The sequence below is a fragment of the Cyanistes caeruleus genome, chromosome 9, assembly GCF_971803275.1.
Source record: "Cyanistes caeruleus chromosome 9, bCyaCae1.hap1.1, whole genome shotgun sequence".
Lineage (NCBI taxonomy): Eukaryota > Metazoa > Chordata > Aves > Passeriformes > Paridae > Cyanistes > Cyanistes caeruleus.
In genome coordinates, this window is record NC_141709.1 from 5,681,946 (window position 1) to 5,705,219 (window position 23,274).

Consider the following 23,274-nt stretch of genomic DNA (forward strand, 5'->3'; position numbering starts at 1 on the left):
TTGATTAGATGAAATATTAAGTGATTTGAGAGGATAAATGGTAAAAAAAGGAACTAAAATGAAAAACAAAATAAGAAATTTTTTTCTGCTCTGTGGTTTCTGTGGTTTTTAATGTGTTATTAAATTCTTCTCTGCCTGTAGCTGTACTCTAGAATAACAGTAAGTAGAAAATCTCAGTGTCTCTACTTCACATATATTGAAGATTCTATCTCCTTTGGAGGTCTGAAACACAGATATGGTTGTGGTTGTCCATTCCTTTTGCCAAAGTCTATTGTAGAATGTTTAAACCTTAAGTAGTTGATGATAAAATATTTTAATAAACAGAGATGAGACCACTGCAGGGTTTTGGACTGTTTGCATATGACGGTCCTGAGACTGGGATTTGGCCAAATGGAGATTTGTATCGGCTGCACCACCAGTCTGGAGGTCCCTGGGCTTCTGTATTAGTCACCTTTGTGCGATTTAATTTCCTACTGATACCACAATAGCCCATACTCGGTGAACATAGCGTGTTCTGGGCTCTCACAAGAGAGAAGTTGCAGAAAATTTGCTAACATAAAGCCAGCTAAATCTTTGCTTCTCCTACTCAGATCAGTCTGAAGACTGCAAAGCAGCTTTCTTCCCTTTCTAAATGCCTACCTAGAGCAGGCTGCACCTCTTTGTTTCATAGAATAGTTTGGTTTGGAAGGGACCTTCAGAGATCTTTCAAGCCCCATTGTGGGCAGGGACACATTCCATTATCCCAGGTTGCTCCAAGCCCTGTGCAGCCTGGCCTTGGACACTTCTGGGGATGGGGCAGACACAGCTTCTCTTGGCAACCTGTGCCAGTGTCCCACCACCCTCATTGTTGAACATTTATTCCTTATGTCCAATCTAACCCCACCATCTTTTAAATTAAAATTTGAAAGGTGTTTGAAATTACTGTCCCTTGTCCCATCACTACAGGCCCTGATAAAGTTTCTCTCTATCTTGTAAAACCCTTTTTAGAAGGGCCTCCATAAGATATCCATGATGCCCCCTCTTCTCCAGACTGAATGACAGCAGTGTTGGTCTTGATTTTGTTGTAATCATCTACCTTCAAATTTCTCTCATCTCAGATTTTGATATCTGGGCCCTGTTTTTTGGTGTTGCATTGTGAGTGACCTGGAGCCCTGGAGTTTTAATACCTGTTCCTTACCTCTCCTGAACCAGATGCAAATGCAACGGGCACGCAAGCGAGTGTGTGAAGAATGAGCTTGGGAAGCTGGTCTGCAACTGCAAGCACAACACCTTCGGAGTGGACTGTGAAAAGTGCCTTCCTTTCTTCAACGACCGCCCATGGAGGAGGGCAACCGCAGAGAGCGCCAACGAGTGCCTGCGTATGTGGTTGCACCTGCGGACAGCTTGTCTGGAACAGGGTCCCCTGCCTCTGCTGGCAGCCACAAGCTGGCCCTGCCTTGTTTTAATTTGTCTCAGTTACAATTAGTCAGCATTAAGCACAGTTCATGGGACTGTTGGTCATTCCACTCCTGTCCTGTGGGAGTCCTGCCCTAGGAATGGGCATCTTCTTTCTGGAGAAAGACAGGAACCACCTTTAAGAAAGAGGTGTCCTGCAAAAATGTACAGGCTTGTACTTTATGAGACCCATGGGAAAAAAAAAATCTGTTTACTATGCTGGAGTATAATTGCCCTTCCAAAACCACTTCATTTAGCATCAGCTGATTTTTGTGTTTGGGCTATTGGTTTTTACAGTTACCTGTTGATTATTTAATCTAATTTCTGGACCGCAAATGCAGGTCTCTGTCATGGAACACAAATTTGCTTGGTGTTTTGTCCCAGACCGTGGCACCTCGTAGTTTACTTTATGGGGAAACTTTTTCAGACAAAAAAGTTTTCTTCCTGTCTGACTTCTGTGTGTCTAGATAGGTCACAGCTGTCTGTTGCTTCCCTCAATGGGCTGGTGAAATTGGGATGTCCCACTGTCCCAGGATTTGCAGTCCAGGAGAGAAGCTTTCATTACAGCATGGAGTAGCCTCATGTAACTTTTTCATGCTTGTTTGGATGACAGAGATCGGGGATGCTGTGGGAGGACATTTTGACTGCAAGTGGCAGCCTGATGTCGAAAGAAGTGGGGTAGAAAATGCTGGTTTTCTTTTGGGCATTGATGAGAATGGTCTCAAGTTTGTTTCAGGTCTTGGAGTGATTAAAAACTCCAACTCCTTTACAGCTGAACTGTTCAGGGTGAGTTTTGTGCTGTTGGGATGGGCTGGTCACTGATAGTGCCCTGTCTTTGCAGCATGCGACTGCAACGGGCGGTCCCAGGAGTGCTACTTTGACCCTGAGTTGTACCGCGCCACAGGCCATGGCGGCCACTGCACCGCCTGTGCCGGCAACACAGATGGACCCCACTGCGAGCGCTGCCGGGACAGCTTCTACCGCCTGGCCAGTGATGAGGCCTGTCTGCCATGCAGCTGCAATCCAGTCGGTAAGCAGTGCTGCAAACACAGCTGCTTGCAAACTTCCATGCACAAACGCACCTCTTCTTTAGGCCATGCAGCTCATTGCAAACTCCGGGTAAAAAGAGTTTCCTACATGTAGGAAATACTTACTGGGTTGTATTTCGGTTTAACTTACCCTTGGATCTAAATGGGGTTAGGGTGGCAGGGGCAGATGGGTCACCTCTGCAGCATTTACTTCTCTAAATGTATTCTGAAATAGATTTTTTTTTTTCCTGGATGCTTCCAGTACTAAAGAACTCATTTAAATTCTTAATAACCAAGATGATGTGAGTGGGTATTTCTGGAAGTGGTTCATGCTGAGAAGTTGTAGTAAACTTTAGCTGCTGCATCAGTTTCTCCTACTTAGTATCCAAGCAGTATAAATACAAACCAGTGGAACATTAAACACAAAAGGGGGTGAGATGAGGTAAAAAAAAGTAAACTCAAAATATGTAGTTAAACTCCAGTTGAAAAAACAGGGATGGGGTTAATTCTGGCAGGAAAATAAATCTTTTGTTGTGAAGGGAACCACTTATGTTGGCAATTGATGAGACAGGGTCTCCATGATTTGCATCAATTAAGCCGTTTATTGATTCCAAAAGTATTTATACTTTTTCAGCTATAGCTAAAATTAGTAACAATCATATTTCTTAGTAACATTGCTAAATCATAGCCTTGCACAGACCTGCACAGGCATGTACGGTCCTGCATGATTTATCTTAAACAAAGCATACCAAGCACACCTTTTGCTTCATTCAGGGTTCTGCCTTGACTTGCCAGGGCTTGCAGCCCGCTAGACTTAGTACACTTCAGTCACAAGTTGAGCAGTGCTCTGAGTCTTGTTCTCCATTCCCATACACTTAACCTGTAAGGAGGGATCCCATAACTACACCAGCCCATAGCAAGTAAAGTGGAAGGAGGGAAAAGGGTAACACACATAGTAAGATATGATGTGAGGTTTCAAAAGAGTAGCTGACATAAGTCATTGCTTGCATCATGCCCTAAAAACAACCAGGGAGAGGTCTGCCAGGGTGCATCTCCTATCTAATTTTGTCAAGAAGTCATTCAGTTGTGAAATTTTTGACCAATAAAGGCCCTTTCTTCTTCTGACTGCTTTCCTGGATCTTTGTGTTAGACCTTACTTTAAGAGGGATGAGGGTTGATATCAGCTGAGACAGTCGAAAAGATGCAGGAAGGTGACTTCTTAGGTCTTTAAGGACAGCTTTCAGAGGCCTTTATAACTTATCCATCAGCTTGTATGCTGTGACACACTGACACCCAGGGTGTGAATGCCCTGAAATACCAATCCTAACAAAACCACTCCTGGATATGTTCAGATTGGTATTTTTTTGTCAAGTACTCCTTTTTCCTAAATAATCCAAAAGGATTATTTGTTTGTTTGTTTGTTTATTATTTCATTAAAGGGACTGCAAAGCGCATTTGAACTTCAGCTGTATATGATAATGGTTTTGTGCCATCCAGCCTAATCATCTTATAACTCTTCCCTTTGCTAAAATTTTCTGATGTGGATTGAAGTGGAAACAAACAACTATTTCTGTATATTAAAATATTTTTGTCCTGGTAGTTGACTCTTACAGTGCTGGCAGCTCTGAGCTGGCAGCTACATGAATGCTTGGGAGAAAGCATTTTGTCCGCTATGGATTAAAGAAACCTGCTACTGCTTCTTGTGCAGCACCACTTGAATGGAGCAGTACTGAGTAAGGCGTCCTTCCAAAAATGAGGGTTTTGCTCAAGAGTTTACTAGGATTCATAGTGGTACATGCAGCCTTGCTTCAAAAAGAGGCAGTTTAGTCTTTAAATGCAACTTAGGAGTCAGAGAAGGAAATTGGGAGTGTGAAAGGAAGAGGTCAGGGAAAGGGGAGATGCTGATTAGGGGGAACACAAGGGATTCAGGGAATAAAATCTTGGAAATTACATATTGCAGAGTAAAACAGATGTGGAATTGGAGGCATGCAAATGAGGATGAAGCAGGAGAAGGCAGTTTGAAGTTAAAATTATATTTTGTATATAAATATATATATATTGTTTATATCTATTAATATATATTTATAAATATTATATTTATATATTTTTATCTGTCTATCTAAAATCCCTGTGAACTCGAGGCAGTCTTTAGGTAAACTGTCATCCAATCAGCTTGAGGCTGTGCTTCCCACTTTCTTCTTCCTTATTTCTTGTCTGTTTTGTAAAGTTTGTATAGCTGATGGAGCCATATATGTGTGCTGAGGTGCCTGTCCCTGTTCCCCCCATAGGCTCCCTCAGCACACAGTGCGACAGCTACGGCCAGTGCAGCTGCAAACCTGGTGTGATGGGGGACAAGTGTGACAGGTGCCAGCCAGGGTTCCACTCCCTCTCTGAAGCTGGGTGCAGGTAAGGAGGATTGCAGCTCTCTAAAAGGAAAACTAGGCTTTTTTAGAAGTTTTCTCTACATGGCTCTTACTGAACTAATCTCTCTCCTGACTCTACCAGGCCATGTTCTTGCAATGCTGCTGGTAGCACAGGGGAATGCAACATTGAGACAGGGCGATGTGCGTGCAAGGACAGTGTGGAAGGATTCCACTGTGAGAGGTGAGTTTTTCTTCCCATGGCTTTGTTCCAAAAATGAAAAATATTTGAGCGAGGACCTGGGTTTAAGCATCAGGGAAATTAATTCTCTTTCCTTCGCATCTTCAGATGCAAACCTGGATTTTTCCATCTGGATTCCTCCAACCCAAGAGGCTGTACCCCCTGCTTCTGTTTTGGACACTCTTCAGTCTGCACAAGTGCTGTGGGCTACAGTATCTATAACATCACATCCAGCTTCGAGTTTGGTAAAATTGAGCTTTCTTCTGTATCACAGGTTGGGCTGTAGACTCAAGTCAGAAGCAGTTAAAAAACCCAACTCCTTCCTTTCTGTGCAAGACTACAAACCTTGTGCAGGCAGGTCTAGGATTCCTCTTTTGGAAGTGCTGAAGCTACCTGGAGCTTCCATATCTGCAGCTTGTTTGTTCAGATGGGGAAGAATGATTTCACAGCTCTGGCCTTGGGCACACAGTTATTGTACACCATGCAGCTGCAATTGGGAATTGCAAATATAAACCTTCCCTAGCCTAAGAGGTGTGTTGACAAAGCAGTTTCCTCAGTTCTAGAACCAAATCAGGACTTTCTGACTGGGAGGATCAAAATCACTTTAGATTCAGGATTTACACAGGTCTGAATAAAACACAATTGTGTTTCCAATGAGTCTGTAAGCCTAGGAAAAATTTGGTTTTTTATGCAGTCAGTTTCATGTGTATGCATGTTTTCATGCTGTGTAGTCTGAAAAGAACATATTTTTAATTAAAATTCTACTGGAGAGCAGTTTGTACAAAGGTTGCAACAAGTTGTAGGGGACTGCAGGTTTTTCTATCTCTGCTTAAGCTCTTTAGAAAAGAAGGTTTTGGACAAGTAGTTGTCAGAGTGTTCAGAGTTCAGAAGTTTCAAGCCAGCACTTGAGTTAGGGGCTTAAATTAGAAAGATGGTGTTTACTATCTAAATTCTGGACAGCTGCTTTCTGCAGCCTGTCAATGCCCATGCACATCAAATTAACTAAGATATGAACAACGTGATACGAGAAGTGTGTGCAAGTCTCCATCTTACAAGGGTGTTAATTCTTGCCCTTCTGATTCTTCAGGAGAGGATGAGTGGCGTGCTGAGCAGCGTGATGGCTCGGAAGTCTTGCTCCAATGGAGTGCTGAGACCCAAGATATCTCCGTTATCTCAGACACCTACTTTCCCATGTACTTCGTTGCACCCCGTAGGTCATTCTAAAAGCATGGCTTTCTGTGCTGCTTGTGCAGCACAGAAATATCCCTAACCATATCCCTGTCCCCTAACCATAAGGATTTCTTCCCCTTTCAGGCAAGTTCTTGGGCAACCAGGTTTTGAGTTACGGGCAAAACCTGACTTTCTCCTTCCATGTGGACAGGCGGGACACACGCCTCTCTGCAGAAGACCTGGTGCTGGAAGGAGCTGGGCTGAGGGTGTCAGTGCCTCTCATTGCCCAGGGCAACTCCTACCCCAGTGAGAATGTGCAGACCTACACCTTCAGGTACAATGGGAACAGCTGTCACCTGGACTGGGCTGCCTTTGGCCTCTGAGGTCTTGAGGAAACAGAGATCATTAGGTTTAAACTTATGTGGGTGATGTTGCAATAGCACAGCATTGTTGCAAGGAAGCTTTTGAGAGGGTGCAGCTGTTAGCAGCTGAAAGCTGTGCTGATGATGCTTGGCTCTTCTTCCCAGGCTCCATGAGGCTGCAGATTACCCGTGGAGGCCTGCTCTTACGGCATTTGAATTCCAAAAGCTTCTCTACAACTTGACTTCCATCAAGATCCGTGGGACATACAGTGAGAGAAGTAAGCTGAGCAGAATGTCGTAGAAGAGGGGGCAAACTCATTTGTCTAGTGCTTGGGTTGCTTCATTGTAGGGTCCAGCCGTAAACAGCTGTGGCAGCTTATTTGGCAAAGCTTGTGCTAATGGCTTTTCACCTGACTTTCCTTTTCCTGGCTTTTTCCTGTGTAGCATCTTCTTCCAGGCCTCCCAAAGAAGATATGGGAAAGAAAAGTGTTGTCTTTGAATGTCTGAAAGCTGAACACTTATCAACTTCTGATTCCTTGCTCTAGACATGGGAATTTTACTTTGTTTTATAGCAACTATCCTCTGATTGGTAAAATACATAGTACAGAGTACTGAAGGACATGGTAAGATGTAGGAAGTTTACAACACTTGGCTTTAAGTTTCGCTACACTGGAAATGGTTACATCCCTCCTCTTTCTGGGTCTTGCCTTGACATGACAAATGGGAAGGACAAGGTCTAAAATGCCATCCGTGCAGAACCTGAGTGAAAGTCCTCATAATGAAGATTTATAAAAATTGCATGAATTAGAAGCAAAAATATGTCTTTAGGTATTACTATGCAATGAAGAATTTTTGCAGAAAGATGCAAAGGATGAATTTGCATTTGGGAAAGGTGGGAAAACTGCAAGTATTTTCAGAGGGGTGGCCCAGAATGAGGAATGTGTGGTTGTGCAATGGAAGATAAGTGTGGAGCAAACCATCCCTGAGTGCTGTAGCCATTGCTAGTATGTAGGAGCTGAGGTTCTACTTAGTGCACTGGAGCTGCTGCAGTGGTGTAAACCTAGTGGTATAAATCAAAAGCCAGCTATGTTGTGTCTGGGCTCTGTTTTGCTCCAGGGTAGAGGCTGGCAGTAGAGGAGTAAAATGCTGAAATGCCAGAGGAAGGAATGGCTTAAGAGGAATAATTGAAGAGTTTATCCCAAGGTGTGGTTTGCAGTGTATTATAATAGAGACATGGTCTGTTCTGTCTTGAAAGCCAGGATTTGATGTTGGTATTTGATTTGGAAGTGGAAACCATACACATGTAAAATATAACTTAATTTTAATTGACTGTACTTGCTTTGCTCTTCTCAGATTTTCCTTGATATTGTCATTCTCAGCTTTCCTACCCTGCATGTTCCCTTGGTGAGCTCTAGTGCATCTTTTCTCATCTCTCTAAACCTTCCTGGAGGTTTTGCATCTTGATTCACCTTACCAACTGCAAGCAGCCACCTGTCTGTCCCTCATACCATTCAGCTGTGTTTGGAGAAGCAGTGATGATGGCCTTTTTGGTTACAAAGGGTTTTCCCCTTGGTGCTTTCTAGGTGCCGGTCACCTGGATGATGTCACCATCACAAGTGCTCGTCCCGGACCTGGTGTGCCTGTGGCCTGGGTGGAGAGCTGCTCATGTCCAGTGGGATATGAGGGGCAGTTCTGTGAGCGTTGCACCTCTGGGTACCGGCGAGAGACCCCAAGCCTCGGGCCCTACAGCCCCTGCGTGCCTTGCACATGCAACGGGCACAGCGAGACATGTGATCCTGAGACGGGTAAGGGGGGACTGAGTAAATGGGGAGAAACAAGAGGATGGTTCTTCTTTTCTGGATTGGACAGTGAAGCAAAACTCATGTCCTTCTCTATTCCAGGCATGTGCAATTGCAGGGATAACACAGCGGGGACTCACTGTGAGAAGTGCAGCGATGGGTATTATGGCGATGCCACAGCTGGCACAACCTCGGATTGCCAGCCCTGCCCATGCCCAGGCATCTCAAGCTGTGCCATTGTGCCCCGCACCAAGGAGGTTGTGTGCACCAGCTGTCAGGCTGGCACTACAGGTGTGTTCCTACACAAAACATCTTTTTCTACATGCACATGCTTGTGAAAATGTATCTCCTGCTAGTTCTTGTTCTCTGATCCACAGTGAGTAGCTCTGAAAGCTGCTGTGTCTTCTGGTCCAAATCCTTCTACCTTTTTCAGCCCTATTTTTTGTCCTGTGTGAGGCTTGGGGCTTCACATATTTTTCATGCCTGTTTCTTGAGAACAAAAGGCTTGATCTAAAAAGTCTGACCATTTCTGTGCTGTATAGGAGAGCCATACTGCCTTCCAGTAGAGCTCTGATGATGGCATGGTGTTGGGCAGAAAATAGATTTAAAAGAGCCAGGAAGGTAGGTCAAACTGAAATAAAATTAGAAGGTGCAGTTTGCCAGCGAGTAAGACACTACAGGATGCTTCCTAGGGAGAGCAGGAAGGCTGCAGTGACTCATGAACACTGCCCAAGAAAATACAGGATCAAACTAGTGCTCAGCAATTTTAAGGAGAAATATGTGAACAGATGCAGATCTTTTCTTCTTAGCAATAAGCTGTGAAGTCCAAGCATGTAGCTGAGTTGTTAAGCAGAAACTTTTCTGCCTGCAACCAGCAAGGAAGCCATAGGATGGTTGGCAGCCTTCGTGCTTCTCTGCTGATTTTATGCTTGGCATGGCAGAATCCAAAGTAAAGAATACCTGTAAATTCTTGAATGCTTAGGAAAGCCTCTAACCAAGCACATAAGCAGCTCATGGGGGTTCCTGTGAGTGCCACTGCATTGTGAATTGAAGCAGAATCCAGGCCCCAGGTTCCCTTCAACTCAAGTGTCTGTAGCAGCTGATCTTTCTTGTAGCTACGTGATTACAGAAGAGTTCCTCCTGACTCACACCACCTTTTTGGGGTGTGAGGAAAAAGGGGGTTTGTGCAAGAACTGTCTAAGAAATGGAGCTCATAACTGGCTGGCAAGGTTAGATCTGCAATAAGTGTAGGAAGCTACTGAATCAGATGCTTCAGTGGTTGCCTGTGGAGGTTCAGCAGGTCTCATTGGCAGAGGAGCTTCCTGGAGCAGTGATGCCCCATGGAACTCTACCCATTCAGATTCTTAAATTAAGAACAAATTGCAGCAAATAGGTTTGGCTTAAAGAGATAGGAGGGAAAGGAAGAATGGAAATGATTCATAATGCAAAGTTCATAATGCAAAGTGAAAAATCAACTTGAATTTAGAGATGAGGAGGGATTTGTATCTGGCCCCAACAGAAGGATGAAAGGGGAGAAGCTGAAGAGTTTACTTTTCAGAAGGCACTACTGAATCCATGTGAGATGGCAGCAAAGGGCTTTCTGTGCAGCACCCATGTCTGTATTGTGTCCCAGGCAAGAGGTGTGAGCTGTGTGATGATGCCTATTTCGGAGACCCACTGGGCAAAAAAGGTGCCATGAGGCCCTGCCGCCTATGCCAGTGCAACAACAACATCGACCCGAATGCTGTGGGCAACTGTGACCGCCAGACTGGCGAGTGCCTCAAGTGCATCTACAACACTGCTGGCTTTTACTGCGACCGCTGCAAGGATGGCTTCTTTGGAAACCCCCTGGCCCCTGACCCCTCTGACAAGTGCAGAGGTGAGATTTGCTTCTTGCGTTTAAAAATGGTTTCGTCCCCAAGAGCTGCTGTCAGGCTGTCACTTGTGCCCATTAGCAGCAATGTGTGGCTTTATCCTGATTTGGTGGTTTGAGCTTGCTAAAATCCTTGTGTTTTGTGGGCACTTAGTGCTATCATGGCAAAAGCATTGTGCAAGGCAGGTGCTGGGTGGCCATGTGGTTTGGATCCAGGCCCATTAGGGTAAATACCAACACCACAAGGGATTTCTAACTTTGTGCACATTTCTCCATACCTTTTTATTTTTGCAGCTTGTCACTGCAATCCCTACGGCACAGTGAATCAGCAGACGATTTGCAATCAAGTGACTGGGCAGTGTGAGTGCTTGTCTCATGTCACTGGGAGGGACTGCAGTGCCTGTGAGCCTGGATTCTTCAACCTCCAGAGTGGACGTGGCTGTGAGAGGTGAGGTTTGTCTTGGCTTGGGGCAGAGACCCTGGTTTTGGAGGGTCTTTGCTTACATTGTGCAGGAATGTGATGTTTGCCACAAGTAACAGGTATGCCTCTGCTGCTGTGGGTGGGGAGGAGCAGTAGTCAGGGAGCAGCTACGAAGGCTGTATAAAAAAGCCTGACTTATAAATAGCTTTATAAAGAGCTTTAAATCAGGGTTTTAAATAGAAAACTGCTGCATGACTTTGTGATTGTAGCAGGGGTTCTTGGGTTCTTCTTTAGTGCAGGCAGCAAGTGACCTTGCATGGTTCAGAAGCTCAGTGCCTCGCCTGCAGCAAGAAAAATGGCTTTTGGCAAATGCAAATGTTGAGCTGTGCTCTTCAGAGAGTCACTTTGCTCCACGTGTCCCTTCTGTGTCACATCTGATGTGTGTCTGCCTCCCCCAGGTGCAACTGCCATGTGCTGGGCTCCACCAGTGGGCAGTGTGACATCCAAACAGGACAGTGCGAGTGCCAGCCAGGCGTCACCGGCCAGCATTGTGATAGATGTGAGGCAAACCACTTCGGCTTTGGCTCTGAAGGCTGTAAACGTAAGTCTCAGGGGCCAAAGCGAGGCACATTGGAAGGGTGTTACACACCCAACCTTGCCTTTGCTTTCCTTCTACCTCTAGGAAGGTATTTTGTCACCTCGCTCCTCATCACAGCCGAAGTTGGCACTTTTATGTCCACTCTGTGGGTGATGAAATTTGATTTCTGTGCTATAGTTTATCTCCTTCATTTGTCACTTTTTTTTATCCAACTTACTAGATATCCAACTTAGTAGATACCTATTTATTCTTGGTGTAAACACATTCTCTGCATCTTAGCCTCCAACAGCCCTGTTTTCTGATGTGTTCCTTCACAGTTACTCTGCAGGTGTCCTCAGTATACAGGTTCTGTCTTGAGGAGCAACTGATCTTGTAAACATGAATGCAAAGAGGGATGATCCAAACTTTCCTCATTGATATCCCTGCCTGTAAAGAGCAGGAAAAGTAACTGCAGTTGGTTATAATGCAGTGGGGTAGCATGATGCTTTGTGGGAGAGGTCATAATAACACTGAACACACAGAGTGAATGTTGGATCCTGCTTGTGAGTAGAAGCACTACAGTTAGGAGTGAGGTCCAACTGTGGGTTTCTGCCCCATAGCTCTTACAGGTGTTTTAGGGTATTAAGGATATCCTCTTAGCCTGGGAGTTTTTGGGTGTTTCTGCCTCTACTGCAGTCTGACTGAGGTTTAACTTCCCTGCAGCTTGTGACTGTGATCCTGAGGGCGCGCAGTCCCTGCAGTGCCAGGAGAATGGTCACTGTGAGTGCAAGGAAGGCTTCGTGGGGAGCCGCTGCAACCAGTGTGAGGAGAACTATTTCTACAACCGCTCGTGGCCAGGCTGCCAGGAGTGTCCAGCCTGTTACAGATTAGTGAAAGATAAGGTAATGGCACAGACACTTCTGTTGATACCGCTGGAGATGGTGGCATGTATCCACCTGTGCAGCATGCTGGCCCATGGCTGTTGGTGGTTGCTGAAAGCAGAGTGGCTCAAGGTGCTTTGCTGTGTCATAGCTGTGTTCTATTCCTCTCATGTAGGTAGCAGAGCAGCGTCAAAGACTGCAGGAGTTGGAAAATCTTATAGCAAATCTGGGTACCAGAGAAGAAACTGTAACTGATGAAGCCTTTGAAGAGAGGTTGAAGCAGGCAGAAAGAGAAGTTACAGAGTTGCTCCATGAAGCACAAAAGAGCAAAGGTGAGTTGACCTGATCAGGCATGGACCAGCTAAATCAGTTCTTTGCCTGATGTTCCTGTTCCCTTTGTAGACAGCATGTTTTATTTCAAACCAGTACTGTGCTCCAAGACTGACAGCAATTTCAGGCAGCACTGAGTTAGTGAATGTTATTTTCAAAACAACGATGGCTGTGCTTTTATTCATGCTATTCTACCAGCAGTCTTTGTTGTACACGGAAGTAAAGATCTGTCTCTAGTTCTGTGTGGATGGAAGTGTTTTATGTGTTACCCTCTTTTCTCAATGCAGAAAACTTTCCAGTATACTTACTATGCTTTAAATTTGCTCAGACATCTTGGGATTAAGTAGTTCTTGTTGGGATATCAGATATATCAGTGATCAGAATGAAGGCTTCAAAATCCTGGTGGCAAACTGAATTATCCCACCAGAAAGTGTAGAATATTCTGAAGAGTGCTATTTTTCCTGTTACACTCTGTTTCAAAATGATTGTTGTGTTGTCACCCCTACCATGGGATATCTGTGAGCATGGTGTTTGTCATGTCTGTGACAGTAGTTTGTCCTTAGTGTTTCTTTAATGTATAAGATAATGCTTGTTTTGGAAAAGAGAACCCTGAAGAAAACTATTGACTTTGCAGCAAAAGATGTTGGTTCATTGATTTCAACCCACTTTGGGAAAGTTTGTCCCTTTTGTGTGAAGCTGGGAAAAAGTTAACGCGTGTCTAATGCTGGCATTTGTTTGGGAAGATTCATGCCAGTGAGAATGATTGCTTATGCTTTTCTCAGCTTTAGCTGAGGTAGATTTATACTGCCTGCTTGGCATCTGTGCCTAGATAATACTCCCACATGAGGGGGTAGCAGAATGGGGATTGGAGAAAGATGAGGGGATGGATTTGGTTTTGTGGTGGAATTTTTGATCTGTCTCTCTGTCGTGGAATCGTAGAATAATTTAATTTGGAAAGAACCTTAAGATCAAGTCCAACTGTTCCCTGTCCCCCAGCACTGCCAAGGCCACCACTAACCCATGCTCCCAAGAGCCACATCCACCTCCAGGGATGGTGATTCCACCATTCCTTTGGGCAGCTGTACCAGGGCTGGACAGCCCTTGAAGTGAAGAAATTTTTCCTGCTATCCAACCCTAACCTCCCCAGGCACAGCTTGAAGCTGTTTTCCTCTCATCCTGTCCCTGTTCCTTAGGAGCAGAGCCCTACCTCCCTGGGTGCACCCTCCTGTAAGGGAGTTGTGGATAGCCAGAAGGTTCCCCCTGAGCCTCCTTTTCTCCAGGCTCAACCCCTCCCAGCTCCTTCGGCTGCTCATCATGAGACTTATGCTCCAGACCCTTCCCCAGCTCCAGGTTCTTCTCTTACTAAGAGGGCAAGGTAAATGCAACAAAAACTACCCTTGCAAGAATCTGTGCACACCTAGAGAAGTAATTTTTGTTTCTCTGTGGTAGTATGTTTTTGAAATGTGTCAGATGTTCACGTTCAATACTTAAGATGTGCTGCAAGGTCAAGGTATTTGACCACTCTTAATTTTGGAGTTCTATGGGCTTCTGCTTGCACTTTAATTCTTGGTAATACTCTCAGCTTTTCAAAAGTAGCTGCCTTGGGTTGAAGCACATACCTGTGCTGTGATGCCTCCATTATTAAAATGCTGTTGTGGGGAGTTACCTGATGGTCCAAAAATTTGGTGAAGTTTGGTGCCTTACAAGTCCTGCATATGTGAGAACCAAGGCTCTATCCTGCCAGCTTTTGTCAAACCTTTGGTTTGGAGAGAGTTTGGAGTGGGTTTGCTGTTCCACATAGCTTCTTGCTGTTCTGTATGGAGCTCGTTTTGTCTTTCTTTGGAGTAGCCATTGTTGCCCTGAGTGTGGACAGATGTATGTCTGCACTATTCTTCCATCTCTGCTGAATTTCTAGGCGATAAGCTAAAGAGAATTCACAAAACAGACATTTTTTACCCATTGAGGAACAGCTCTGTTGTAATTTTAAGTCAACAAGAGAGGTAAAACATGATTCTGAACACAAAATCTCCCATTAGGGTCAGTTCCAACACCCAGCAGGATTGTCTTATTAGCAGTAAATGGCTTTTCATTTCTCCTGTTTGGTGCACATTCTGATTATGACTTTGATCTCAAAACTAAGTGACTTGTGAAATGGCTTTGCCTAGTTCCCTTTCAGTAGGGGATTAACCTACCAACACATTGCCTGCAGTTCAGCATTGCCTACTCCAGCTTCTCTTCCTGCTCTAAATAATTTTGCTTCCTCTCTTTTCTGTTGTGTGCTTCAGACGTAGATCAGGGCCTCATGGATCGTCTCAGAGACATCAACAGCAGCTTAGTGAGTCAACTCAACAGGCTGAGGAACATCCAAGGCACGGTGCAAGACACAGAGAACCTGGTGGAGCAGGCGCGGGTGCGGGTGGAAGACACTGAGGACCTGATCAGCTTGGCTTCTGATATGCTGGAGAAGGCCAAGATGGCAGCTGTCAACGTGGTGAGTGTGCTGCTGAGATCCCACACAGCTGGGAGAGGGTGAGGGCCTTTCCTTCTGTGCCTCTGGTGTGTTTCTCCACTTGCTTTCTCCCTTGTACAGCAAATTTGCATCAAGATCATGGGAAATCAATGAAGGAAGTTCACTACTGTCAGTCACAGATTGTATCTTAGCCCAAAACAACATTAAAAGTCCTAGATAAGTATTAGCACCATTGTTTTTCGAGGGATAACCCATGGTGGAAATTGCATGGGCTTAAGAAAAGTGAGAAGTAGGTTAGACACATCTCTAAGCATTTAGATCATGACAATGAATATTTAAAGCAAAGACAAATAAAAGTTGCAAAAAGAGCTTTAAGGGTTTTTTTCCCTTTCTTTTTCTTTTCCAGTCCATTACATCTCCAGAGCAAATTGGGGACCCCAACAACATGACTCTATTGGCAGAAGAGGCCCGTAAGCTGGCAGAAAGGTAGGCTGTGGCAAGAAATGCTCATGGCCTAAGTTAGGGCCCTGCTCTTCCCTGCAAGGGGGAAGCAGAATTTCATTTGCTGGGTAGGAAACACACACCCTTTGCTGCTTAAGAGACTGAGGGATGATGGCTGTAGCACTGAGGGCAAAAATTACTCATGTGGATGAGACATGGTAACCATTTTCCATTGCAAATATTTCAGGATCTCCCATATGTAAATCTGGGGGAAGGAAAAAAGGAAAAGTAAGAGAAAATATAATGAAGAACTGAGGATAAAAACTGTTGGCTGACAAATCCAATGGCATTGTTTTTCTTCTGTCATCTTGTCCAGGCACAAAAAGGAAGCTGATGAGATTGTTCGTACAGCCAAGGCTGCAAATGATACTTCCACAGAAGCATATCAACTGCTGATGAAGACCCTGGCTGGAGAAAACCAAACTGCAATTGATATTGATGAGCTCAACCAGAAGTGAGTCAGTAAAAGAAAATTGCTTTTATTTCCTGACTTTAGAGCAGTGCTTAAAACTAAGACAACCCTCTGTATGCTTTGGATGTTGTGGGAGGTGATTTTCAATTTCGTAGCCTCTCCAGTCTTTTACTAAGTTCAGTTCTACAAAAAATATTGTTACATAACTGTATCCTTGGGGATTTTTCAGGTACAGTCAAGCAAGGAATATTTCTCAAGACCTAGAGAAACAGGCCAACAAGGTGCTTGTGGAGGCAGAGGAAGCTGGAAACAGAGCCCTGGAGATATATGCTAATCTCACCAGCCTGCCTACTGTGGATTCCACAGGGCTAGAGGTACATGTGGGCACCATCATGTGCAGTATTTCCTGAAGATTGCTAGGTTGCTGGCATACCTTACCTGTGCTCTGCTAATGTTCCCTGCATAAGAACGCTCTGCGGGTTTTTTGTCTATCTAGGCATAATTCAGCTTTTACGCAATTCCGACACTCATGCAGGATATTTAAATGCAGAAAATCACCTACATAAACCCCACCTCCCCCAGTTTCTGATGGACAAAAATCTTGAGTGAAATGTTTTCCAAACATCTTGGCTTGAATGTAGAAGTGGAAAACTTCACTACCTGCTCAGGAATTCTTTAGCATTCAGGAATCTGTGTGTATGTTTTCCACCTGCAGAATGAAGCAAATAAGATCAATAAGGAAGCAGAGGAACTGGATCAACTAATTGCCAGGAAGCTAAAAGATTACGAGGACTTGAGAGAAGATATGAAAGGAAAGGAGCTAGAAGTAAAGAACCTCTTGGAGAAAGGGAAGACAGAGCAGCAGGTAAGTTCCACGTTGTTCAGGCTTTTGTTCCCTGAGAAAAAAAATATGGCAAAGACAAGTAACTGACCAGATGTAAATGATCTCATCTTACTCAGTCTTAGTGTTACTTACTGATTATAAGAATGCTGAAGAATGGCCCCAGAAAGGAGATGCAGAAAGCTGTTAAAAACAACGGCTTTGAGGCTGTATGGGAGAATAGGAGATATCTGCCAGATGTGATGTCAACTTCGTATTCAGAACAGTATTCCCAAAGTACCTACATTCATCTGGTCCCAGAGGAGGCACTGCTGTTCTGGATGGCACTGTTGTTTGAGGCTTAACAGTGCATTTTCAAACGCCTACACAATTGTCCTTCAGAAAGGGGAATACATTGATACATATCATGTCTCCTCAGACTGCAGACCAGCTCTTGGCTCGAGCAGATGCAGCAAAAGCCCTGGCTGAAGAAGCTGCTCGGAAGAGCAGTGGCACACTACAGGAGGCCAATACCATTCTCAGCAATCTGAAAGGTAAAGAGGATGCACTTAGAGTGAATCCTTCAGTTCTTGTGCGACAAGTCACTTGGCAGTATGATATTCTGGTTAAAGAGGCCCTGCTATTGTTCTTACCTGGGTGTTTGGTGTGTTCTTTTGGCTTGTTTTACTTTAAAGAAAAAATAAAGATGTTTTCAGGACTGGAAATTTCCTTTTAACTTCCTTATTTAGCATCAGAAGATGTGCAATAAGGAGAGCTGACCCCAGTTTACTCTTCATCCCTCCAATGTCAGGGCAGCAAAGCCTTGGGTAGCTTGATCAAAGGAGTATTCCAAGTCTCTTCTGGAGCATGTAATAAGGATCTGCTTTGCCCCCCTTAGACTTTGACAGGCGGGTGAATGATAACAAGACAGCAGCTGAGGAGGCGCTGAAGAAAATCCCTGCTATCAGCCAGACCATTGCAGAGGCCAACAACAAGACACACCAGGCAGAGCTGGCACTGGGCAATGCTGCTGCTGATGCCCGTGAGGCCAAGGCCAGAGCAGATGATGCTGAGAAAATTGCCAGCTCCGTTCAGAAGGTGGGTGGGTCTGCTGCACCTCGCCCCCACTGAGATCCTCCTGTGTGATTGCATGAACTCCTGTTACAGTATTTCCTGGTGAGCCCTGTGTGCTCTCTGCTGTATTCCTCACTGCAAGTGCAAAATATGGCAAGATAGGAAATCAGTGCATTTTGATGAGAAAGGAGTTTTGACTGAAGGAAGTTCTGCGCCTTCACCACCTTTTTCCATCCTCTCCCACTTGTTGGCTGTAGAGTGCTGCTGCTACCAGAGCCGAAGCCGACAAGACCTTTGCTCACGTGACAGGACTGGCCAGGGAGGTGGATGATGTGATGAAGCAGCTGCAGGATGCAGAAAAAGAGCTGAAGCAGAAGCAGGCCAATGCTGAGCAGGATATGAAGATGGCAGGCGAGGTAAGTGCTGCTGGCAGGTGACAGCAGTGGGTAGGAGCTGCATTCTCCGTGCTGTCCTGGCAATTAAGACTTTCCTCCTGTTCTCCTCTTGCAAAGACAGTGCTGGGTCCAGCTAGTATTCCGACTCTTCCAAGTTTTAAGTGAGATTGAAAAGGAGACAAGTTCTAGTGCATTAGCATAGGCTTCCTGCTGGAATTTGAGAGCTACTTTTCCTTTTATTTTAACTAAAACCTGACTGTATAGCCCTGTTGATTCCATCGTCACTTTTACTGCAAAATCCTGCTCAGGTTTCAGGGATCTTCATCCTGAAATATTCAGAAAACCAATTCACTTGAAGATTGTCAGTCTTCTTCCCAGCCCTGTAATAAAGATCTTTGTGCAGGATTGTTATCCTGGAGTGAGGAGGCAGCAACGTGGTGACTAAGTGCAGAAGAGAGGCAACAGTTCTGTAACCCCTACACCTTTTTTGTGCTCTCACTTGTTTTTTTATATCCTACAGGCCTCACAGGCTGCCCAGGAGGCAGAAGACAATGCAAGAAAAGCTAAGAACTCAGTGAACAGCCTACTCACTGTCATTAATGACCTGCTGGATCAACTAGGTAGGACTGTCTTTAATGTGCTCTATGCCTTTGAGTGTTTCCTGATGTATGCTGGCTTTCAGGCCAATATTGTTTGAGGAACCAGATGGATCTGTTGATCTCTTGAAATGGGGTTTTTGTAGTTTTGGCAAGGACTTTGGTATTTTTCTTTCTTAAGTAGCCTCAGAGCTTCTTGGGCAATGTTCTGTGTTGGTTTTCTGAAGACTTCTTGAGGCAGTAGAGATATCACCCATATGGCTGGTCCTGTTTAAGAAGCTGTCTCTAATGCAGAGATGGCCCAGTAGAGGTCTGCTGTGGGCTCAGCCATGTGAGCACCCAGGATGTCAAAGGGGTTTTAATGCACTTCACTATTTGCTTCTGGCTTTTCAGGGCAACTGGAGACTGTGGACTTGAACAAATTGAATGAAATTGAAGGTACCCTGAGCAGTGCCAAAAACCAGATGAAAGATAGTGACCTGGACAAGAAAGTGTCTTTCCTTGAGAGAGAAGCCAAGAAGCAAGATGATGCAATACAGGCCTACAACAGGGACATTGAAGACATCCTGAAGGACATTAGCAACCTAGAAGACATCAGGAAAACCTTGCCATCTGGCTGTTTCAACACCCCGTCCATTGAGAAACCCTAAGGGTGCGCTGGGGGTGGGGGGAATCGCCATGGTGAGTGGTGATTCAGCCATGTTTGGCCATGGAGTGCCTTAACACACATTACCATCTCCAAATCCCCAACTCTTTGCTGCTCGCAGCCGCTGTTTTCTTCTCAAATCAGGATAAGTTGAAAGGTTTTTTGGTTTTTTTTTTTTTTTTTTGGTTTTGTTTTTTGTTTTGTTTTGGTTGGGGTTTTGGTTTTTGTTTTGGGGTTTGTGGGTTTTTTTGTTAGTTTTGTTTTGGGGTTTTTCTAGTTTTTGTTTGTTTTGTTTTTGTTTTATTTTGGGTTTTTTGTTGGTGTTTTTTGTTTCTTTGGTTGGTTGGGTTTTTTTGAGAAGCAAATTAATTAAATATCCATCTTTGGGCATCAAAGGGGTTTTTTATATAGATTGTTTTTCTGAGCTCTCCACCTTCTTCCTCAGACACAGTTTCCCTTAAATTAGTGCAAGGATGAGAGATGCTCTGGACTCTTTATACTGTGGTTCAGAAATAACTATGTGAGCTGTATACAGCAAGGCAAAACTAACACAACTTTCTCTCCTGTCTTCTCCCTTTGACTGTAAAATCCTCAGTCCTGGAGCTCTTTGAAGCCCCCTATGAAGGAAGGGGATGGCTACCAAAGTATTACTGTAATGGCCAGTATAGCTGCACTCAATTCAGATCCTTCTTCCCAACTTCTAACCCTGTGAATTTATTTTTTTCATCATTACTTAGTGGCCAGTCCAGCAGTGTTGGTAGCCTTTGACAAAATAGCTGAAGCCTCTTTCTGAAATGCTTTCTGTGATGATGCATTGCTATGAGAAAAAGGCAGCCTCTGGAGCTCTGTGGGAAGATGGGATACTGGTGGAGTGATGGGTCTTGCCAGTCCCACTTCTGTGGAGAAGTTTTGGATCTGGTTTGAAAGCTGCTGCCTGCTGGGTAGTCCAGACTGCCAGAGTGTGGAAGCCACAAGCTGCATTTCCATCTGTTGCTACTGAATTTCCACAGGATCTGGTTTTCTGGGCTTGAAATGTGACTGATAGATGAGTTTGTTGAAGCAGGACAAGTCTTGCTGAAGAGGAGAGCTGCCATACAGAGAGCTCCAACAGCTGCACTGGCCTCCATGCTGAATGTCTTTGGGTGGAGAAGGAAGTGGGCACATGAGTGGAAATGAAAAGGTTTTTTTTTCTTCCCATCTTTTTCCTGGAGGAGGACAGTGGGATTTTTATCTCTCCTGCCATTGCTTTGGTGTTTTGCCTGTTTTAAAGCTGGGAGGAAGAGCTGGAATTTCCTAGTGCACTCCTTTCTTTTTGCCTCCAGATCTCCCAGTCACTGTAAAGCTGCTGCAGGGCTGGGACCTCAGGCCAGGCTCAGGCACCAGCTCTGCCTTTTACACTACTCACATTGCTTCCCTGCAGGCTCCCTCCCCAGGCAGTGCTCATTGGTGCTGGGTGGGTGTGGCAAGGAGCCCCTTGCTCCCAGACAAGAGCATCCTCTGCAGCTTCTTCCTTGCCTCCAGCCTGGCATCCCTCCCCCCTTTCCCTGAGATCCAATATATATATCTATCTTTAAACACTATGCAACTTTGTATGTTTGTGTATCGGGGAAGAACTTATTATCTGACACACACTGGTGCTATTAATTATTTCAAATTTATGGTTTTTGTGTGAATGTGATTTTTTTTTTCTGGTTTTTTTTTTTTTTATCATGATTATAGTGTGAGGAAGTCTCTCGTGTGTATGTATGTGTGTGTAAATATATTCAGCCATATTTCCAGAGTTGCACAGCCTGGCCTCCTCTGTGTGCTTTCCCCTGTAGCCACTGGGGCATGTGCACCATGTATCACTTCTCTCTATATCATTCTCTTAAAACTTGGGATTTCTTCTACCTGGGTTCCTGCTTGCTTCCCTGTATCATATCCCCAGCACCCATCTTTGCCTGTCAGGTGGATGCTTTCCAGCCCTGTCTCCAAAGCCAGCCCTGCCCCCCATGATGCCTGCAGCACCCAGTTCTGTGTCACTTGTCCCCTGGGATGCTGTGCCAGGAGTTGAACGGGAGCTGTGGTTTTGCAGCTGGGCCGTGAGGAGCTGTAGTACTGTTGGGAGACCAGACCAGTGCTGAGGTGGTCACAGAGCTGCATTTGGGGGCATCTTGATACCACTGTGCAAGGCAGGAGGCTTAGTGCAGACAGTGCTGCTGGGCAGAGGATATTTGGTATCCCAAAGTCTGCATGGCTCTTGAATCCCTTCCCTTAATGATTGTGGGATTTCCCTCCTGCCTGGAAACACCTCTGGAGGAGAGCTCCCTGTGCCTGCACACACAGGGACATTGGGTTGCTCTGGGAAGAACTGTGACCACATCACCTCTGCTGAGGCTGTGAGAAGAACAGATGCAAAGATGTGTGCATGCCCTGGCTGACCTCAGGCCTAAGGTTTCCTGCTTTCTTGTGGGTTTTTGGTTTTTTTCTTAAGCCGTTTTTAACAGAATTTTATTTTTAAATAAAAGAAAATCTTTATAAGCAATCTGTTAATCAGTACTTCATTACAGCCATTATTCATTGTATAAGTCCAGTTATTTCTTTACATAATGTGATGATGTGACAGCTGCTGGTGGGGTGCTGGGTGTCATGGATGACGTGTGACATCTCTTCATCACCTTATTCCTGACTGTGGCCTCCTCAGTATGTGCCTTCACTCCAGCACAGATCTGTGGTCTTGCTGTCTGGGGTGGTGAATAAAACATAACACTTGCAGTTTTTATGTATAAAACGGTATTTCTTATTTATAATAAAGTCTGAATATTTGTAACCCCTTATACCTGGGTATTCTGTTGAGTATTATTTTATTTTTGGTGGTAGGATATTGATGGTGATGTGTCTTGGTTGCAAGATTCACCTCTTGCTCCTTAGACAACCTGGTTTGGTATGGGAAAAAGGGAGAAGAAACTCAGAAATGCATGTGGTAGGATACATATGACAAGGATGATGTTTTTTCCTTGTGTCCACTGCTCCACTGCCATGGCTGTGATGGATTTTAAGCTGTTGGTTTTCCAGGACTTAAAAATATACTATGTTGTTGGTGCTGATGCTATTGGAGTGGCATTGTCTTCCTGGAAAGCCCTGAGGAACTGGGGGGGAGTTTATTTGCACTGTAAGGGAAAAATAATTTTTACTAAACAGGTAGAAAAGGATGGGGCTCCTGGGAAAAGAAAAAAAAAACAACCCTGAATAAAGAAGCTGAAATTACTGGGAACTGCCACGAATCTGTGTGCTCTGTGTTGTTGCTGGGTCCTGTCTCCCAGAGCCTGTCCTGAATTGAGCAAATTTTTAAGGACAGATTGCAGTGATAAGAAACTAGGCTGTTCTGCATTCACACTTGTTTTACAGCTTCAGCTAGATTTCTGTTATTTTTCTCAGCAGAGGAAAATGCACAGGTCTCATTAACTTGCATCAGAGCGAATCCCATCTCAGCTGGTAAATTCCTATTATTTTTACATGTCAGTTTGTGTACTTTCAGCCTTTCATGCTTCAGTTGTCACTAATTAATTTGTTTTCTAAAATACATCTTTTTGTTCCTTGCCAATGTTTTTGTGAAGCAAATTCCAGCTGGTAAAATCTGGCTGAGGTTTCAGCTGGATTGTGGGGAGCAGTCACAGAGCTGACTGGGTGGTGGAATAGTTCTGACCTTGCATGGGTTGACATGGAGCCTCTTACCATTTTGAAGCGAAATGCTTAGATTAGGAAGCAAGTCTGTATCCTTTATTTTTTATCTTCGGGATTTTTATCTCTAGAAGTTTTTTGTGGGCACTGTGCAAATCTCTCAATGGTGATCTTGAGGAGGGTCAAGAAGGAGGATGGGCCTTGTTTTCATGTGGTTTTCAGAG

At 44.6% G+C, this 23,274-nt stretch overlaps 1 protein-coding gene across 2 annotated transcripts in view; it reads left to right on the top strand.

Annotated features, from left to right (window-relative positions):
- LAMC1 (laminin subunit gamma 1) overlaps positions 1 to 22,206 on the top strand; it is a 76,248-nt gene extending 54,042 nt beyond the window's left edge. For both annotated transcript variants that reach the window (XM_023931649.2, XM_023931648.2), the window contains exons 4-28: positions 1,192 to 1,358; positions 2,276 to 2,464; positions 4,751 to 4,868; positions 4,968 to 5,066; positions 5,172 to 5,308; positions 6,151 to 6,273; positions 6,378 to 6,567; positions 6,761 to 6,873; positions 8,179 to 8,400; positions 8,497 to 8,685; positions 10,028 to 10,273; positions 10,562 to 10,715; positions 11,147 to 11,289; positions 11,989 to 12,167; positions 12,322 to 12,478; positions 14,762 to 14,967; positions 15,353 to 15,432; positions 15,764 to 15,901; positions 16,089 to 16,233; positions 16,575 to 16,724; positions 17,119 to 17,233; positions 17,578 to 17,777; positions 18,011 to 18,169; positions 18,669 to 18,768; positions 19,138 to 22,206. In XM_023931649.2, the coding sequence (XP_023787417.2) occupies positions 1,192 to 1,358; positions 2,276 to 2,464; positions 4,751 to 4,868; positions 4,968 to 5,066; positions 5,172 to 5,308; positions 6,151 to 6,273; positions 6,378 to 6,567; positions 6,761 to 6,873; positions 8,179 to 8,400; positions 8,497 to 8,685; positions 10,028 to 10,273; positions 10,562 to 10,715; positions 11,147 to 11,289; positions 11,989 to 12,167; positions 12,322 to 12,478; positions 14,762 to 14,967; positions 15,353 to 15,432; positions 15,764 to 15,901; positions 16,089 to 16,233; positions 16,575 to 16,724; positions 17,119 to 17,233; positions 17,578 to 17,777; positions 18,011 to 18,169; positions 18,669 to 18,768; positions 19,138 to 19,394 (3,976 nt within the window). In that variant the 3' untranslated portion in view covers positions 19,395 to 22,206. The remainder of the gene's footprint in view (positions 1 to 1,191; positions 1,359 to 2,275; positions 2,465 to 4,750; positions 4,869 to 4,967; positions 5,067 to 5,171; positions 5,309 to 6,150; positions 6,274 to 6,377; positions 6,568 to 6,760; positions 6,874 to 8,178; positions 8,401 to 8,496; positions 8,686 to 10,027; positions 10,274 to 10,561; positions 10,716 to 11,146; positions 11,290 to 11,988; positions 12,168 to 12,321; positions 12,479 to 14,761; positions 14,968 to 15,352; positions 15,433 to 15,763; positions 15,902 to 16,088; positions 16,234 to 16,574; positions 16,725 to 17,118; positions 17,234 to 17,577; positions 17,778 to 18,010; positions 18,170 to 18,668; positions 18,769 to 19,137) is intronic.
- Positions 22,207 to 23,274: the final 1,068 nt, after the last annotated feature.